Below are 18,521 nucleotides of genomic sequence, written 5' to 3'. Positions count from 1 at the left end.
TTAGAGTAGTGGGGGGGGGGGGGTCTCATTTGAAAACACTAGAGCCCATAAAATTGTATAAAAATTTAGCATACCTAGGAGTGCCTGGGTGGCTCAGGCAAGTCTCCAACTTCAGATCGGGTCATGACCTCAGTTTGTGAGTTCGAGCCCTGCGTTGGGCTCTGTGCTGACAGCTTCAGATCCTTTGCCCCCCTCCCCTGCTTGCACACGGCACTCTCTCAAAAATAAACAAGACATTAAAAAGAAAAGTTATCAGGGCGCCTGGGTGGCTCAGTTGGTTAAGTGTCTCTTGATTTTGGCTCAGGTCATGGTCTCACGGTTCCTGAGATCGAGCCCCATGTCGGGCTCTGCGCTGACAGTGCATTCTTAGGATTCTCTCTCTCCATCTCTGGCCCTCTCCTGCTTACACACGCGCTCTCTCTCTCAAAAAAAAAAACAAAAACAAATATTAAAATAAAAAAGTTATTTATGTATTTTATGTATGTGTAGGGGTGTGTGTATATGTATACACGTGTCTTCTTTCCTTCCCCTGGAAACATCCATACTTTTTCCTCAGATTTTGCAAGTTCCCAAACTGAGAAGTTTTAGCCTACAGGAATATGACCCCATTAAGTAGGAGAGCAGATTTCACCAAACAAAGAAAACTATGAAGTTATCCTCTGCTATGTACTCTTCAGTTAATGAAGGGCAAAACCTGGCCATTCCTAGCTCTGAGTTCTTCCATTGAGCTCTCGTCATGTGTGGTAACGACACGGATACACTGTTTTTATTTCAAAATATGACATATACACACATCAGTAGAGGCTGCGCACACACATGTGCGTGTACACACACACGTATAAATATTCTATTGTGTACCACAAAGATCCTTATTTTTTTAGTGCAAAATTGGCCACAAAGAGCATTCCAGGACAAAGACCAGTTTGTGCTAGTATGTATTGCTGGCACAACTGGTAAAGGTTTAAAAATTTTTTTTCTTTTAATGTTTATTTATTTATTTATTTATTTATTTATTTTCAACGTTTATTTATTTTTGGGACAGAGAGAGACAGAGCATGAATGGGGGAGGGGCAGAGAGAGAGGGAGACACAGAATCCGAAGCAGGCTCCAGGCTCTCAGCTGTCAGCACAGAGCCCGACACGGGGCTTGAACTCACAGACCGCGAGATCGTGACCTGAGCCGAAGTCGGAGGCTCAACTGACTCAGCCACCCAGGAGCCCCACAACTGGCAAAGGTTGAAGTACCAATGTGCTACTGTAGGTGCTGCTCATTTTTTGGTTGGACTCAACCAGGAAATATTTTTTTTCAATTTGTGTAATGACTGTCTAGTTATCCTCTACAACATAAAGCCATGAATAAAATCAGTTGATAGTATGACTATTTAGCTTACTTTTCCATTAGTAAATAGTGCTGAGTTTATATCATAATAAAAAAAATAATGGTCTTTTGTTATTTCTTTTAGCCAAAAACTTACAAACGAAGGTGTAGTTAGGGATGAGGCTGTTTTCAGGCTTGTAAACCTGCCTCAGAGAAATATCCCCCCCTTTTGTTAACAATAAAATGTCCTGACATCTCTGCTAAAGCAATGATTGATTCCTGGAGTTAGATAGTGTCCTAGAGTCTCAAAACAGCTCTAAGAGGGGCACCTGGGTGGCTCAGTTGGTTGAGTGTCTGACCGGCTCAGGTCATTTTCTCACAGTTTGTGAGTTCGAGCCCCACATCAGGCTCGCTGCTGTCAGCACAGAGCCCACTTCAGATCCTCTGTACCTTCCTCCCTGCTTGCATGTTCCCAAAACTAAAACATTAAAAAAAAAAAAAAAATGGCTCTAAGACTCTGCCTGATTCACTATCTTCCAGCTGGTATTTAAGAGGAAACATGCACAAACTGTTAGTTGGCTAATGCCAGGGGAAAATGAACTCAACCTATATGGCTCTAAGTATTCTCAGATGAAGAGAACATTTCTGAGTTTGGACTTTTTTTTTTTCTGGTAATGTAATTTATAAATGCAGAACTACTGATTGTACTTGCATTAGGCAGAGTCAGGTCCCCTTAATAAGCATGTTCACTAATCAGTCTGATGAAGGAAAATAACTCGGGAGCACTGGAAACTACAAACAGTCCAATACACATTTAATATATTTGGCTTTTGTAGGTAAGAGATTCTTTCGAAACCAGCCAGCTAAAAGGGCTATTTACCATGCCATTTCTAATATTTTTCCACCTCTGTAGTGTGATGGATGCCATTAAAACACAAGGGCTGAAAAACAGTCCTGAACTGTCCAGTACCAGATACGGGACAAATGTCACCCACCCTGCTATGGCGTGATGCTCCTGGTACAGAAGGTCTTCTCCATTCTTCTCTCCAGAAAGCACACTGGAAAGCAAGTGAGGGGTGTTATTGTAAGAATAACCTTGAATCCAGTCCATCATTGTCCAAGAGTCGTACAGTCGGACACTCAACTGTATGATTTTCATGACATCTCACACCTGATCATGACACCCACCTTTGTGTCGACACCATCTCTGAGGATCCCTCAATCACTTATTGCCTTGCCCTCAGTCTGGGCCAAGGTTCTCATCTGCACTCAGTTTTAGATAACTTATTTAACTTATTAACATAACTAATACAGGGAGCGCCTCAGTGGCTCAGTCGGTTAAGCATCCGACTTTGGCTCAGGTCATGATCTCACAGTTCATGAGTTTGAGCCCTGCGTTGGGCTCTGTGCTGACAGTGTGGAGCCTGCTCGGAATTCTCTCTTTCTCTCTCTCTGCCCCTCACCTGCTCGTGCTTTCTCTCTCTCAAAATAAATAAATAAACTTAAAAAAAAAACCACCCATAACTAGAAAGGAGTTTTAAAAAATATTTATTATATTTTGTTCTAGAAATGGTAGAAAATAAAAACTGGTGCAATTATGTCACACATCCTTGGCAAGGCATAGTCAGCCTTTCACACCAGAGAAAAGTTTTACACAATGCCAGAAACAGAAATACCCAAGCCGAAGGTGACAAAGGGTGAGGCTGCTGATCGGAGGAGCCCTTTTGTAAAGGTTTAAAGTTTTCTTCTCTGCTGTCATTTACTTGTGGACAAATACCAGTCCAGTGGAAAGCATTCTGAACATAAAAGGCACCTAGAGTAAAAATCACACCTTGACTAATAAAAATAGCGACACATGTTTACACTGAGAAAAAAGGTCCTATCACGCAACTGTCCTACAAGGCAACGATAATATAAATGCAAAAGCTACTGCAACTAAAAGATCTATCCACACTTACCTAAACCTGGCATGGGAGTTAGATGATGACAGCCACTTTTGCATCTATAACCTGGACATGTTTTATCATCATTTAAATAAGCATGAGTACTGTACTTATAGGCGGGGTGGGGGCAGTCTATTTATCCATAGTCAAGATTTGCTTTGCTGCATTTTCTCTTAAAATGCATTGCTGCATACTCCATTCATGGCTACATGAAAAATTCATGTCGTCCTTTAAGAATGAAGCGAAACTTAAAATTGCAAGTTTAAACCGAAAGTCCTTTTAAATTATCATAAAGCCAAATAAAGCTGATGTTTTACTATGATTTAAGCACCTGAAATATATTCTGATCAATTTATATTCTTTGAGCTAGAATTAGAATCCTCAGGATTTGTATTATGTGTACAAATATTGCAAATTAAGCTAATAAAAACTTGAAAAAATACAAATAATCTTTAGCTACAAAGATCTAAAATACACCTATGGTCTGTACTAAGACAAAAATGAACAAGAAGCCAGCAAACACCAGTCTGCATGTTCTCGTCTGGGGAAAAAGGACTCAGCGGAGCCAGGTGGTGTTCAGCTGGGTCTGGTTCTTGATGCTGGTATCCATTTTTAGCACTTCGCGAATGGCCATGGTAGCGTAGGTAGAAGGAGGAAGAGAAAAATCCATCTTCAGAGCTCTGTATTTGCCTTCTGCCAGGCAAGAAAGAAGAGAACGGTCAGAAAAGGAAGGCAGCTGCAGAGAGACTGGGGAGAGTCATATAATCGCTACAGAGAGGAAAGAACTGGGCTCTTCTGCAGGCACCACCTCCCGTGGGGCCTCAGAGAGTAAAATGTAGAAGTGAGATCAGAAGTATATGATCCAGCTGAATCCCGACAGTAATTCTACTTGGAACCTTCAAGAAGGGCACAGGGTGGAAACAGACGAGGGAATGGCAGCCAGAAGTTGACAATGACAATGCAGATTTCATGTTTTAGACTCTGTTCTTGGATATTCCCTCACCTTTGTTCACTCAGTGGGGGAGGAAATATTCAACCACCTAATACCATAATGTTCATTCATTTTCAGTGAAATCTATTGTTCTAATCACCTGACATCAAGCTATAACCACGAAACCAAGATGACAAAACACAAAATAGCAATCACTGGGCAGGTGGAAAGTGGCAGTTTAATTTATGTTTTCGTCTGAGAAAATGTTTCAAAGTTGACACAGGGCTGATGGCTGAGTAAACTTACCAGAAGCAAACACCGGTGGTGGTTTCCCTTCTAGGTTGTCCACATCTGTGTTGAAGAGTGGAATTTTGGGATCATCATATGCAACGACTTCCCTTCAAAACACACAAATAAAGTGTGAATGCAAACTTCTATGAAAGGAACTAAAACTGCTCATCACCATTTTCTTAGAAAGGAAAAAACACACAGGCTTGTGTAAGGAATTCTAAGGGGAAGTTGTTCAATAACAGAACAGGGCCAGATTTTACATGTAAGTATTGCTTTTGTATGATATACAACAAGATGACAAATGATGCCAGACTACGTTAAAAAAAATATAAAATGCTTCCTTAGGATGGAAATTCTTTTTCTATGTAGGTGGAAACTTCACTTGGTGAAGATGTGAATTAGTAATGGCATTTGTATCTTCTCCATGGTGGTCATCACTTCTAACAGCACCGTGTTACTCACCAGAAACAGCTCTCTGGGGTGGGGAAGACCAAATCCAACCTGGCCAACCTCATCCCACAACCCAGAGATGGAGACAGGGAAGAGAGAGAATCTCCCGGCAATGGATAACTAATTCAGGATTTAGTTTTTAAAATTATCAAACAGAATTGAGTTTTATAAAATTATCAAATAAATATACTGAAATATTTTAAATGAGTTAATACATGTATGTTTTTTTCTTCAGAACATATTAAAACAAACAGATCAGTGTTTGAAACTCAGAGCTAATTCGGAATAAAGGTAGCTTGCTCAGGGATAGCTTTATAAGCAAATCTTAGTTTTTTCAAAGTAGGGAAAAAGTTTAAATGTTTCTTCCTTTTTTTTTTTTTTTAAAGCCTGACGCGGGCTCAAACTCACGAACTATGAGATCATGACCTGAGCGGAAGTCAGACACTTAATTGACTGAGCAACCCAGGTGCCCCTTCTTCCTTTTTATTAACGTTTATTTTTATTTTTGAGAGAGAGAGAGAGAGAGAGAGATCTCACAAGTGCGTGCGTGTGTGCAAGCAAGGGAGGGGCAGAGAGAGAGGGAGACATAGAATCCGAAGCAGGCTCTAGGCTCTGAGCCTGACGCTGGGTTTAAACCCATGGAATGTGTGATCATGACCTGAGCCAAGGTCAAACACTTAACCCACTGAGCCACCCAGGCGCCCCACTCTGCATAGATCTTCAATAATTTAGCAAGGTCTATAAAATGTAAACTTAACCACTTACACTCGTTTGTTTCCTGATGATCGAAAAATGCAAGTAGAAGTAATAATGATAATAATAACAACAAGTAATGCTTCTATGCCAGGTTGTCAACACTGGACAATAAACATGTGATGCAAAAGCTTTAAATCTCACATTGTAATTCAGTTCTACTTCCTTCCAGACTATCACTCACCAACTGACATTCTGAGGACGAATAATTATCTTTCGGTAGGCTCCTGATAAGGAATAATCTCGAATTTTGTGTCTCATGTTGTCAATATCCAGATTGTCTGCTGTGAGCATTTCCCTGTAGGCTTCGCTAACTGTAAGATACAAAAAGTTAGCTGGAATGCAGCATGTGAGCAAGCCACCTTCTGCCAGACCACAAATAAATTCATAGCATCCTAACAAAATTAGTCCCTCTCATTTATAATCCAGCCTGTTCTCTAGAATCAAAATTTAGGGATTAACTACTAGGACTAGATGTCTCCAGCTTAGATTTGAGCAACTTGTAAGTTATCTCTCATAAGCAGCCACAGTATCTGGGGTGTAAGGTTCTCAAGCTAACTATAAAAGGCCATTTCAAGAGAAGTTATTAACCTATAATTTATACATGCTCAGAGTTGGAAGAGAGCATGTACAGAGGCCTCCAATTCCTGAAGGCAGTTATAAATAAATGTATAAAAATAAGAGACCTGGGAAAACAATCTGGCTCACCCTCACCCCTGATGTGGAATCTTTTTTATAACACCTGAGAGAGACAGTCACCCGGCCTTTGCTTGCAGGTTGCCATTTACGGTAACGTCTTTGTGAGGCTCACCAATTGTTAGAAAGTTCCTTATTCCAAGCTGAAATCTGTCTTTTTATAACTTCTGTTCACTGCTTTGCAACACAGCAGGTTAACTGCCCTTTTTCACATGTTCACACAAGTGCTGGACCTTTAAGCCGTATCTTCTTTAAGCCACACACACGTTCTTTCAACTGTCCCTCTTCTGACATTGCTGTATTCTCCACAAAACCCTTCATCTGCCTCAGGGTAGCAGAATGATGTTCAATAAGAACTCCAGATACTTTTTATATAGACTACTATCAAGCCGGACCTTTACAGAAGAATTTATATTTAACTCTATTAAATGCCTTCTGTAGTTCTTTTAAAAAATTTACTTTTTATACAATTAATATTAACAGTTTTGGGTAACATAACTTGCAAACATGATAAGCAGGTTTTTAAAAAATGTTTATTTATATTTGAGACAGAGAGAGAGAGTGCACGAGCAGGGAAGAGGCAGAGAGAGAGGGAGACACAGAACCTGAAGCAGCCTATAGGCTCTGAGCTTTCAGCACAGAGACCGACGCGGGGCTCGAACCCATGAACCGTGAGATCATGATCTGAGTTGAAGTTGGACACTTAACCTACCGAGCCACCCAGGCGCCCTGCAGATTTCTTATTCAAGTTATTCATAAAAAATATTGGGTAGACCAGGGTCAAGGAAAGACTCCCTCACAACGTATCTATAAGACAACAGGGATCCCTAAATCGAGCACTGCTGGATGCCAAGCGCGCATATGTAACCGATCCACATGCCCATCCAGTCTACGAGCCCCTGTCTTCGCCACAAGGATTCCATGAACAGACTCTGTCAAAAGCTGTATTGAATTTATGGCTTAAATGGCATTACCCTGTGCCATAGGGTAGGCAGACTGTTCCCCTCCCCCTCCCCCCTCCTATTCATTCCCTCCTCCTTTTCTCTGCTTTCTCTCAGTGAAGTCAACCTCACATAAGAATTAGAAGCGCAGCAATCTGATTATATTAATATGTAAGTGGCAGATGACTAACTTTTGTCAGTATTTGCAGTATCAAAGAAGGGTGTTAATTCCTAAGCATTCTGTAACTTGTATGGTTACAAGGAATATAACATTGATAAGCAAAATAATCATTCTGGCCCCTCGAGAGAAAAGATGTCTTTTTTTTGTTTTTTTAAGTTTTTACTCATTTGAAAGAGACAAAGGCAGTGTGAGTAGGGAGGGGCAGAGAGAGAGAGAGAGAGAGAGAGAGGTGGGGGGGAGGGGGGGAGGGAGGGGAACCGCAAGCAGGCTGTGTGCTGCCAGCACACAGAGTCTGACACAGAGCTCTAACTCCCGAAACCTCAAGATAATAACCTGAGCAGAAGTCAGCCCCTTAGCTGAAGGAGCCACCCAGGAGCCCCTCCACCATTTTGTTTCTTAATTTAAATTACCCAGGGGCACATGACCGACTTAGTGGAACATACAACTCTTGAACTTGGGGTACTTAAGTTCGAACCCCATGTTGGGTGTAGAGATTACCTAAAAATAAAAATTTTTTTAAAAATTATCTATTTGAGGGGCGCCTGGATGGCTCAGTCGGTTAAGCGTCCAACTTCGGGTCAGGTCATGATCTCATGGTTCGTGGGTTTGAGCCCCGCATCGGGCTTTGTGCTGACAGCTCAGAGCCTGGAGCCTTTTTCGGATTCTGTGTCTCCCTCTGTCTCTGCCCCTCCCCCACTCGTGCTCTGTCTCCCTCTGTCTCAAAAATAAACATTAAAAGAAATAAAAAAAAATTATCCACTTGAATACCTTTCAGGGAGACTTTATATATGTAAACATAGTTTATAAATGTTTGAAATCTAAACATTTTCAAGTCTGACAGAAATGAAAGTTCTAAAATTATATTTAAAGTACTGATTTTTTCCCCTCTCTCTATTCTTGGTGGCTGGTAAGTGGCTTAAATATGTCAGGCTTTGTTTTATCTACTTTCCCCTGACAGGGAACTTACTTTTATGCTTTGGGTAGATAACATCGAAACCAGGCAAAGGCATTACCACATCATGGATGGAGTAATTATTAACATCTTCTTCATCAACATAGGTGGCTGTAGCTGCAAATGGACACACAGATAAATTAAGAAAAACTATGAAAATAGGTGATATTTTCATGAGCTTGATCTTCAAAAATTATACGCAAGCTGACACAGGATGAGTGGCCTACAAAATTTAAGGAAATTAAGTTAGGTACCTTTCTGTCTTTTCTGCTCTACCCAAGAAATAAAATCATGGATTCATAACAAGTGGAACGTCAAAAAAACAAACAACAAAAAAACAAACAACATTTATTTCTCAGCTGCACCCTTATGTTTTTAGAATGCTTTAAAAAAACAAGCTGCTTTCTCCTTTTTAAACAACCCTACAAAATACTATCTAGAAAGCTATTGCCATTGGATGCATTTTGATAAAAGAATAATTTTAAATCAGTCTGCGTTTAGAGGATGAAATGTGATGGCATATGGGACATTAAAACACACTGGATGTAATCAACATTGGAGGAGATTAAAAACTATTAATCCAGGATAATCAAAATTTCTCAACAGGACCCTTAGTGGATTTACTGGGTATACATGTAGATGAACAGGCTATGTCTTCAGACAGGAGAAGGGCAGCTGGGTGTGCCAGAACATGGACTTTGGAAACAGGCCGACTTTGATTCTGAATCTCTGCCTTTTCTTTTTTTAACCAGATGTGGAATCTTGTGAATCTTGTCTGAAGAACACAGGGAACACTTCACCACAGAATACTGCGAGCTTTAAACCAGAAGAGGTAGGCAAAGGGCTTAACACAAGGCCTGACACAAGGTGGGGGCTCAGCATCAGAGGGGATCAGCTGTGTGTTTTATGAACATTGCTGGCACAGAGTACGCACTAAGCGTCTGTTACGTCACGGCCGCGTGTGAAGTGAGCTCTGGTCGAGCGCTGACGTACAGAAACCCTTTAAAACTGGCGGACAACAGCTGAGGCGCCAAGGCAAGTCCAGAAGTGTAGAGGAGTATTTGCTAGACCCAGATTAAAGTTTAGAAAAAGACTTAAAGACAACATCTCATTCAAATCTTCTTCTAGCCAAGAAAATGGAGGCCCAGAGACCCAGAAGAGAATCAGGCGCTTACTCAAATCGTATGCATATTTTGATTAGAGATACAGATGCAAAGTGTTCCGTCTGAGTTTACAATGCCTTTCCATTTAACCTTACTAGACACCCCCCACCCTCCCCAAGCAGTGGCCAGGCTGGATTTTAAGCACTAGTGTCAAATGACTGAACCCTAGTTTGGTGGAGTCAGGAGGATATCTGCCTTTTTACCTCCTTTGAGAACGAGGTCCCCCGGGACAGGTCTCAGTCCGTACTCCTCTATCCTCTTGCTTACCATGTTATTCCACACATAGCTTTGGTAGCTATGAATATACATTAAGCGATTATTTCTTGGTATCTGGAGGGAAGGATAAAAAACAGGCAAGGAAAAAAATACATGTTCTGAATATTAAAAGTACTGTACTTTCCCAGGCCTCCCACTTGCTCAGTGGTGACCCTAGAACAAGAAGCTCGTAGCTCAAATCTCATCTCTCTAAAGGCTTATAGCAACAGCGACTGATGCACGGCAACCAATTTTAGAGACAGAACTCCTCCGACTATGGGGTGCTCATGGTCAGCTTCCATGGCGGCAGCTCCCACATGTTCATGCAAATAAAGCAAGTCCTGTGGAGCGCACACCCTAAACCAAAGACACGGCCCTCAAACTCTAGAAATTCACACATTGGTTAGTTACACAGCAAACAGTGCTTCCTTCCTGCTAATGGCCGTGGAGGGAGAAAATCTGAATGACTGAACTGACAACTGACTTCATGCAGTAAAAATTCTTTCTTGTTTACCAGGGGAAGAGTAAATGAGACGTTAAGTTTAAGAGTTAACCTTTAGTCCACGAGGGATCACAACCATCTGAACACTGGCAGAGGCCACACTGGCCAAGATGGTACCCACTCCTGAACAACCACGAAGAAACCAAACTAAAATGTAATCACTAGGGCGCTTCCCGTGCAACCTCTTACTGAGGCAGGTTACAGTCCTGATGCTGGACAATGATCAAGAAGTGCACCCTAAGATGGATTCTGAATTTCTCAAATAGCAAGATACTTAAAATTAGATTTAAGTTAAATTTCCTTAAATTAAATTCCCTAAGTTAAATTTAATTAAATTTAAATTAAATTTCCTTGTAGGCAGTATTTACCACTTTCATGCTTTTCTCAGCCCTCCATGTGAATAACTGTTGCCAACGCCACCCACACCCACCACCCTCCCTCGTCACCATTCAGGGTACACACAAGGATCACTCAGGTAACACACGTCTCCGAGATCACCAAAGGATCCTTATTTACCTTCCGCTCTTCTAAAATTTAGTAAAATATTTAAAGGTAAAATGTAAAAAGAATTAAGCCACCTCAAGTCATTTGCCTGACTTCACAAATAGCACTCACTATGCCAAATGCAGAGACTATATTCTTCATTCCATATTTTGAAAGTCCTCGCAGCAGCTGCCCTTCCACACACCTTTTGACAGGTAGTTTTCTGAGGGCAGCAGCTGGGTCTTTGGTCTTCGCCCACTCTTCCCTGCACTTAACCAAGTAGCCCTTTTCAGCTGGGGGGGAAAAAAAAGTTGTGTTAAAACAATTTATAAAATGGACGGATTTCCGTAACTTTAACGCGCTTCCTAGAGAACACAAAATTAGAAAATGCTCTTTGAAACACAGGTACTCTGAACAGATTCTGCTCATTGAGAATACCTGTCAGGAGGTGAGAAGGTGGGGCGGGGAGAATGTACAGAATGAAACAGCTTCGTCGATATTAGCCCCCCTGCCACCTCCAGTATTGAAAGTCCATTACTGTCCCCTTATCACGGCTGATTTAACAGAAGACAAAACCCAGGGAGCCTTTTCTCCTTTCTCTTTTTCTACTGTGTTGGCAAATTTGATAGGAACTCTCCTTAAAAGTAGGCAACTTTATCTCTTTAATTTGGAAATGAATAATTACCCAAAGGGACTAAATATTTTGATAATTTGTAAAGTAGTATTTATGAATTTAGACGTACTTTCTGGAAAGTAGCTAACAAACTAAAATCTTCAACACTTTTTGCCCAGTTTTTAATTTCTACTACACTATGCTTTAACAAATTAACCACAAGTGAGATCTGTTTGGATTCCTGCACGTTCAGGGATTTAGTAGTGTATGGGGCAAAGGAAATATATTTCTTTATGAATTAATATATTAGATGAACTAAAGAGCTAAACACAGGATACAAATTATAAATCTCAAATATATACATAAAATTTGTGAAAAAATAAACTATCCTTTTAATTTTACTATAAAAACAATTAAAAAAATTTTTTTTAACATTTATTTATTTTTGAGACAGAGAGAGACAGAGCATGAACGGGGGAGGGACAGAGAGAGAGGGAGACACAGAATCTGAAGCAGGCTCCAGGCTCTGAGCTGTCAGCACAGAGCCTGATGCGGGGCTGGAACTCACAGAGCGGGAGATCATGACCTGAGCTCAAGTCGGACGCCCAACCGACTGAGCCACCCAGGAGCCCCAAAAACAATTTTTAAAATTTCTGAAATACCTACCTAATATACACAGATATTTTTTATTCAAAGCAATTCCACAAATACCTAACAAGATATTCTATTTTTTTTCATTAACATGAATTTTATTCTTACCTCCAGAACGGGGTTTCAATATTAAATCCATGACTTCAGTCCAGGAATTCTGTAATATAGCTCTAAAATGAAACAGCATTTATTTCACTTTAATTTTTTCTACTTAATTTTACATTATTTTACTTAATTTTGCATTAAGATAAATTTTATATGCTGAAATTTATGGAGTAAAAAATTGTGTTAAAATTCTATATATTTTATTAAACTTAAAAATAAACTGAAAAACTAATGATATAGGTTTCAAATGTAAATGAGAAAAGAACTCAAAAGAGAGAAGAAAATTAAGAATGTTTACTTATTAACATTTAACATCACATCAACTTCTATTTTTATTTATTTATTTAAATGTTTATTTATTTTGAGGGAGAGAGAGAGGGAGGGTGGGTGCAGAGAGAGGGTGGGGAGAGAATCCCAAGCAGTCTCCACACTGTCATCACACAGCCTGATGTGGGGCTCGATCCCATGAACCACAAGATCATGATTTGAGCCAAAACCAAGAGTTGGTCGCTTAACCAGCTGAGCCACCCAGATGCCCCTTATGTCACAGGTTTTAAAAGCTATAATAGTAAATACTACCAAGTCATTAAGCTGTTAAACATGGTATCTGTACAAATCTGTACTAAAACTTATTTGAAACCTCTCAAGAAATTTCTCCCCTGTGTTAAATATCTTCTTGCCTAGACAAAGAATAACACTTTATCCTTCCCTATTATACTGGCCCAAATGGAAACATTTTTACTTTTGTTGGTTATAAGTTATACATGCTTCTTAAAAATTAAACAGTACATAAGAAAGGTTACCTGTAATCTAATTTAACACTTTATTATTTTTTAATGTCCATTTATTTTTAGAGATAGAGTGTGAATGGGGGAGGGGAAGAGAGAGCGGGAGATACAGGATCAGAAGCAGGCTCCAGGCTCCTAGCTGTCAGCACAGAGCCTGACGCGGGGCTTGAACTCACAGACCGCGAGATCATGATCTGAGCCGAAGTCGGACACTTAACTGACTGAGCCACTCAGGTGCCCCTAAATTAACACTTTAGAGTGTATTTTTCATGACTTTTTAAAAAAGGTTTTTAAGTAATCTCTATATCCAACATGAGGACTGAACTCACAACCCTGAAATTTAAGAGTCATGTGCTACACCGACTGAGCCAGACAGACACCCCCATGACTTTTCTTGATACATCTGTAAGTGTACACAATTTTTTCTTTAACTTTTATTGTACTATCTTTTGCCCTGCAAAAATTCTATCTTGCCTATCATATCTGCAATTTTTTTCTGTTAAGATATTTGGTCTTGGGCGTTATGCTTAGAGAGGCCTTCCTGACCATAAGAATATAGAAATACCTATTAATTTTAGTTTTAGTTAACTAGGGTTTTAATTTTTCATATTTAAGTTAACCCATATGGGATACTTTTGTATATTAAAGTGTATAAAATGCTGTTTGGTATCCGATGATGTGCTCATATGGATTATTTATCCACTAATGTGATTAATTACATAACAGATTTTCTACTACTGGCCATCCTTGCGTTCCTGGAACAAGCCATGCTCTATCAGTCTTTATTTTTTTTTTAATTTTTTTATTTAAAAAATTTTTTTCAACGTTTATTTATTTTTGGGACAGAGAGAGACAGAGCATGAACCGGGGAGGGGCAGAGAGAGAGAGGGAGACACAGAATCGGAAACAGGCTCCAGGCTCTGAGCCATCAGCCCAGAGCCTGACGCGGGGCTCGAACTCACAGACCGCGAGATCATGACCTGGCTGAAGTCGGACGCTTAACCAACTGCGCCACCCAGGCGCCCCTCTATCAGTCTTTAAATATTCTCCTGGGTGACACATTATGTAGCTGGCTAGGCTATCTGCAACACCTCCCAAGAGAAGAGAGTTCTAACTCAGGACTAGGCATTGGTCTGCCAGGTATCATAGAAGGACCTGTCTTTATTCAAAAACCTTTGTTATCTGGCTGGCCACTTGATTTTGTAAATACCTTTATTGTAAAGCAGCTGCGCTCAGCCATTTACACACTGTGTATGACTGGTTCACACTGTTTTAACAGTGGAGATGAGTCGTTCTATGAACACTCCATGGCTCACAAAGCCTAAAACATTTACTATGTGGCCCTTGGCAGAACAAGTCTGCCAACAAGTGGTACAAAATATTGCAAAGTTTAAGATGCTACCATATACATGCAAGTTCCATATACACTGCCATATTAAATATTCGCAGATTTGATTACAATAGGGCATTCTATCTGGCCCACTACACATTAAGATGTTTTCTACTTTCCCTATGTTCTCTTTCTTTACCTTCCTTTTTTAAAAAAATTTTTAAATCTTTATTTATTATTTTTGAGAGAGAGAAACAGCATGAGCAGGGGAAGAACGGAGAGAGAGGGAAACATAGAATCCAAAGCAAGCTCCAGGGGCTCAAACCTATGAACTGTGAGATCATGACCTGAGCCGAAGTTGGACACTTAATCGACTGAGCTACCCAGGCGCCCTATTATTTACCTTCCTTTTTAAAAAAATCGTATAAAATACATATAACATCGAACTCATCATTTTAGCCACTTTGAAGTGTACAGTTCTATGGCACTAAGTACGTTCATATTGCCGTGAACAGTACTACCTGCCTCCAGAACTTTTACATCTTCCTCAACTGAAACTCTGCACACATTAAACATTAATTCCCATCTCTTCCTCCTCCCAGCTCCTGGCAACCAGCACTCCACCTTGCGTATGTGTCTAACCATTCTAGGTCCTCACGTAAGAGGAATTACAGTTATTTGTCCTTTTGTGACTGGCTAATTTAGCATAAAGGTCTTCAAGGTTTATAATCTTGTAGCATGTGTCACAAATTCCTTCCTGTCAAGGCTGAATGATATTCCATTGAATCTATGTACCATGTTTTGTTTATGCATTCACTTGTTAATGGAAAGTTGGTTGCTTCCTTCTTCTGGCTATTGTGAACAGTGCTCAAAAACATAGGCATATAAATATCTGTTGAGTGTTTGCTTTCACTTCTTTTGGGTATATACTCATAAATGGAATTTATGGACCATACGCTAATTCTACATTTAATTTTTTGAAGAGACACCGTATCATTTTCCATAGAGACTGTACCACTTATATTCCTACCAGCAGCGCACAAGGGTTCCCATTTCTCCACATGTTCAACACTTGTTTTATTGTCTTTTTTTTTAACTAATGGCATTTCTAATGGGTATATAGTATCTCATTGTGATTTTGATTTCCATTTCCTTAATGATTGGTAATACTGAGCATCTTTTCATTATTAGCTTATTAGTCATTAATGTATCTTCTTGGAAGCGGGGCGCCTGGGTGGCTCGGTTGGGTGTCTCACTTCAGCTCAGGTCATGATCTCATGGTCTGTGAGTTCAAGTCCCCCGTCAGTCTCTCTGCTGACAGTTCAGTCTGGAGCCTGCTTCGGATTTTCTGTCTCCCTCTCTATCTGCCTCTCCCCTGCTCACATTGTCTCTCTCTCTCAAAAATAAACATTACAAATATTTAAAAAATATGTATCTTCTTGGAAGAAAGTTCAAGTTCTTTGCCCATTTTAAATCAGGTTATTTTGCTGTTGTGTTGTAGGAACTCTATATATTTTGGATATTAACCCCTCATCAGATATATAATTTGCAAACATTTTCTCCCCTTCTGTGGGTTGCTTTTTCATTCTGTTGATAAGTGTCTTTGGACACAAAAACTGTTTATTTTCTTAAATTTAAGTTTTATTTAAGTTTTAGTTAACATACTGTGAAATACTGGTTTCAGGAGAATTCAGTGATTCATCACTTCCATACAACACCCAGTGCTCATCACAAGTGCTCTCCTTAGAACCCATCACCCATCTAATCTCTTCTCCCACCGAGCTCCCTCGATCAACCCTGTTTGTTCTCTACCATTAAGAGTTTCTTGTGGTTTATTTGCCTCTCTTCCTTTCCTCCCACCCCTTCCATACATTCATCTATTTTGTTTCTTAAATTTCACATATGCGTGAAATCATACAGTATTTGTCTTTCTCTTACTTTGCTTAGCATGATATGTGCTAGCTTCATCCACATCATTGCAAATGGCGAGATTTCATTCTTTGTGAAGGCTGAATAATATTCTAGTGTACATATATATACACATCTTCTTTATCCATTCATCAGTCAATGGACATTTGGGCTCTCTCCATAGTTTGGCTATTGTTGATAATGCTGCTATGAACACTGGGGTACAGGTACCCCTTTGAATTTTATTTTTGTATTCCTTGGGGAAATACCTAATAGTGCAATTGCTGGATCATAGGGTAGTTCTATTTTTAGTTTTGAGGAACCTCCATACTATTCTCCAGAGTGGCTGCACCAGTTTTCATTCCCACCAACAATGCAAGAGGGTTCCTGTTTCTTCACACCCTTGCCAATATCTGTTGCTTCTTGTGTAATTCTAGCCATTCTGGTAGGTGTGAGGTGGTATCCCATCATGTTTTTGATTTGTATTTCTATCTGTATTTTGATTTGTATTTTGATGATGAGTGATGTTGAGCATCTTTTCATGTCTGTTAGCCATCTGGATATTGTACACAAATATCTTAAATTTTATGGAGTCCAACCTATTTTTTTCTTTTGGTGTTATAACCAAGAAATTGGCAACCAAATGTCATGAGGTTTTCTCGTTTTCTTCTAATTTTATAGTTGTAGCTCTTATGTTTAGGTCTTTGATCTATATTAATTCTGGTAAATGGTGTACGATAAGGGTCCAACTTCATTTTTTAATGTTTATACCCAATTTCCCCAACACAACTTACTGAAAAGACAGTCCTTTACCATTGAATGGTCTTGTCATCCTTGTTATTTGACCATATATGCAAAGATTTATTACACCTTTAAAGAAAAATGTTTTACTTAGGTGAATTCATGTATCCATATAATTCATCCATTTAAGTACACGATATAATGGCTTATGGTATACTCACAGAATTGTGCAACATCACACAATCAATTCTGGAACATTTTTATCACCCAAAAAGAAATCCTGCACCCATGAGCAGTCACTATCTATTACTCCTCCCCCAGACCTAGGCATCACTAATCAACTTCCTTTCTCTATGGATTTGTGTAATCTGGATAACTCATATAAATGCATCCTACAGTATTTTGCCTTTTGTGACTAGCTTCTTTCACTTAGCATGTTTTCAAGGTTTATCCATGTTGTAGCAAGTATCAGTACTCCATTCTCTTTTATTGTCCCTTTCTTTTAAGGGGGGGTAGGGGAGGGATAGAGGAGGAGAGAGAGAATCTTAAGCAGGCTCCATAGCCAGGCTGGAGCCCAGCTTAGGGCTCGATCTCATGAATCATGAGATCATGACCTGAGCCAAAATCAAGAGTCAGAGGCTTGGGGCACCTGGGTGGCTCAGTCAGCTGAACTTCTGACTCTTGGTTTTGGCTCAGGTCATGGTCTCACAGTTGGTGGATTTGAGTCCCACGTGGTGGTCACAGTATGGAGCCTGCTTGGGATTCTCTCTCCCTTTGCAAATAAATAAAACTTAAAAAAAAAAAAAAAAAAAAGAGCTGGAGGCTTAACCAACTGAGCCACCCAGGTGCTCATTGTTTATTTTTATTGTTGAATAATATTCCATTATGTGGATACATCACATTTTGTTTATCCATTTATCAGTTGATGGACATCTGGGTCGTTTCCCTTTTTTTGGCTGCTATAAACATTGGTGTAAACTTTTGTATGACGCACGTTTTCAAATTCTTGAGTATATACCTAGGAGCGCAACAGCTGAGTCATATGGTATTTGGTGTAGAGGACTAGCCAGGCTGTTATCCAAAATAGGTATACTATTTTACATTTTTACCAGCAGGGCATGCAGGTTCCAATTTCTTCACATCCTCACCAACACTTTTTATTGTAAGCCTTTTTGACTTTAGCCATCATAGTGGATGTGAAGTGATAGCTCATTGGGGTTTTAAATTGCTTTTCCCTAATGATTAGTGATTCCCTAATGATGTTGAACATCTTTCCATGTGCTTTCTGGCCATTAATCTATGTTCTTTGGAGAAATGTCTACTCAGACCACCTGTTTTTATTTTAGTTATTTTTTTTGGAGACAGAGTGTGCACGTGTATGTGAGTGGGGGAGGGACAAAAGCAGAGAGAGAGAGAGAGAGAGAGAGAGAGAGAGAGAGAGAGAGAGAGAGAGAAAATATCTTAAGCAGGCTCCACGTGGGCTTGTCACAGACCCTGGGGTCATGACCTGAGCCGAAATCAAGAGTC

General features: G+C 39.8%; 1 protein-coding gene across 1 annotated transcript in view; it reads right to left on the bottom strand.

Moving 5' to 3' along the window:
* Nucleotides 1-2,849: 2,849 nt before the first annotated feature.
* The window catches only part of PUS7 (pseudouridine synthase 7), a 56,694-nt gene continuing 41,022 nt past the window's right edge, over nucleotides 2,850-18,521 (bottom strand). The window contains exons 10-16 of the mRNA XM_047849339.1: nucleotides 12,231-12,292; nucleotides 10,991-11,151; nucleotides 9,822-9,948; nucleotides 8,471-8,572; nucleotides 5,870-5,999; nucleotides 4,498-4,589; nucleotides 2,850-3,953 (exon numbers count right to left, since the gene is read on the bottom strand). Coding sequence (XP_047705295.1) covers nucleotides 3,817-3,953; nucleotides 4,498-4,589; nucleotides 5,870-5,999; nucleotides 8,471-8,572; nucleotides 9,822-9,948; nucleotides 10,991-11,151; nucleotides 12,231-12,292 — 811 coding nt within the window. The 3' untranslated portion in view covers nucleotides 2,850-3,816. The remainder of the gene's footprint in view (nucleotides 3,954-4,497; nucleotides 4,590-5,869; nucleotides 6,000-8,470; nucleotides 8,573-9,821; nucleotides 9,949-10,990; nucleotides 11,152-12,230; nucleotides 12,293-18,521) is intronic.

Source organism: Prionailurus viverrinus, chromosome A2, assembly GCF_022837055.1.
Source record: "Prionailurus viverrinus isolate Anna chromosome A2, UM_Priviv_1.0, whole genome shotgun sequence".
Lineage (NCBI taxonomy): Eukaryota > Metazoa > Chordata > Mammalia > Carnivora > Felidae > Prionailurus > Prionailurus viverrinus.
The sequence above is the reverse complement of the archived record's forward strand: the minus strand, read 5'-3'. Positions and strand labels throughout refer to the sequence as shown.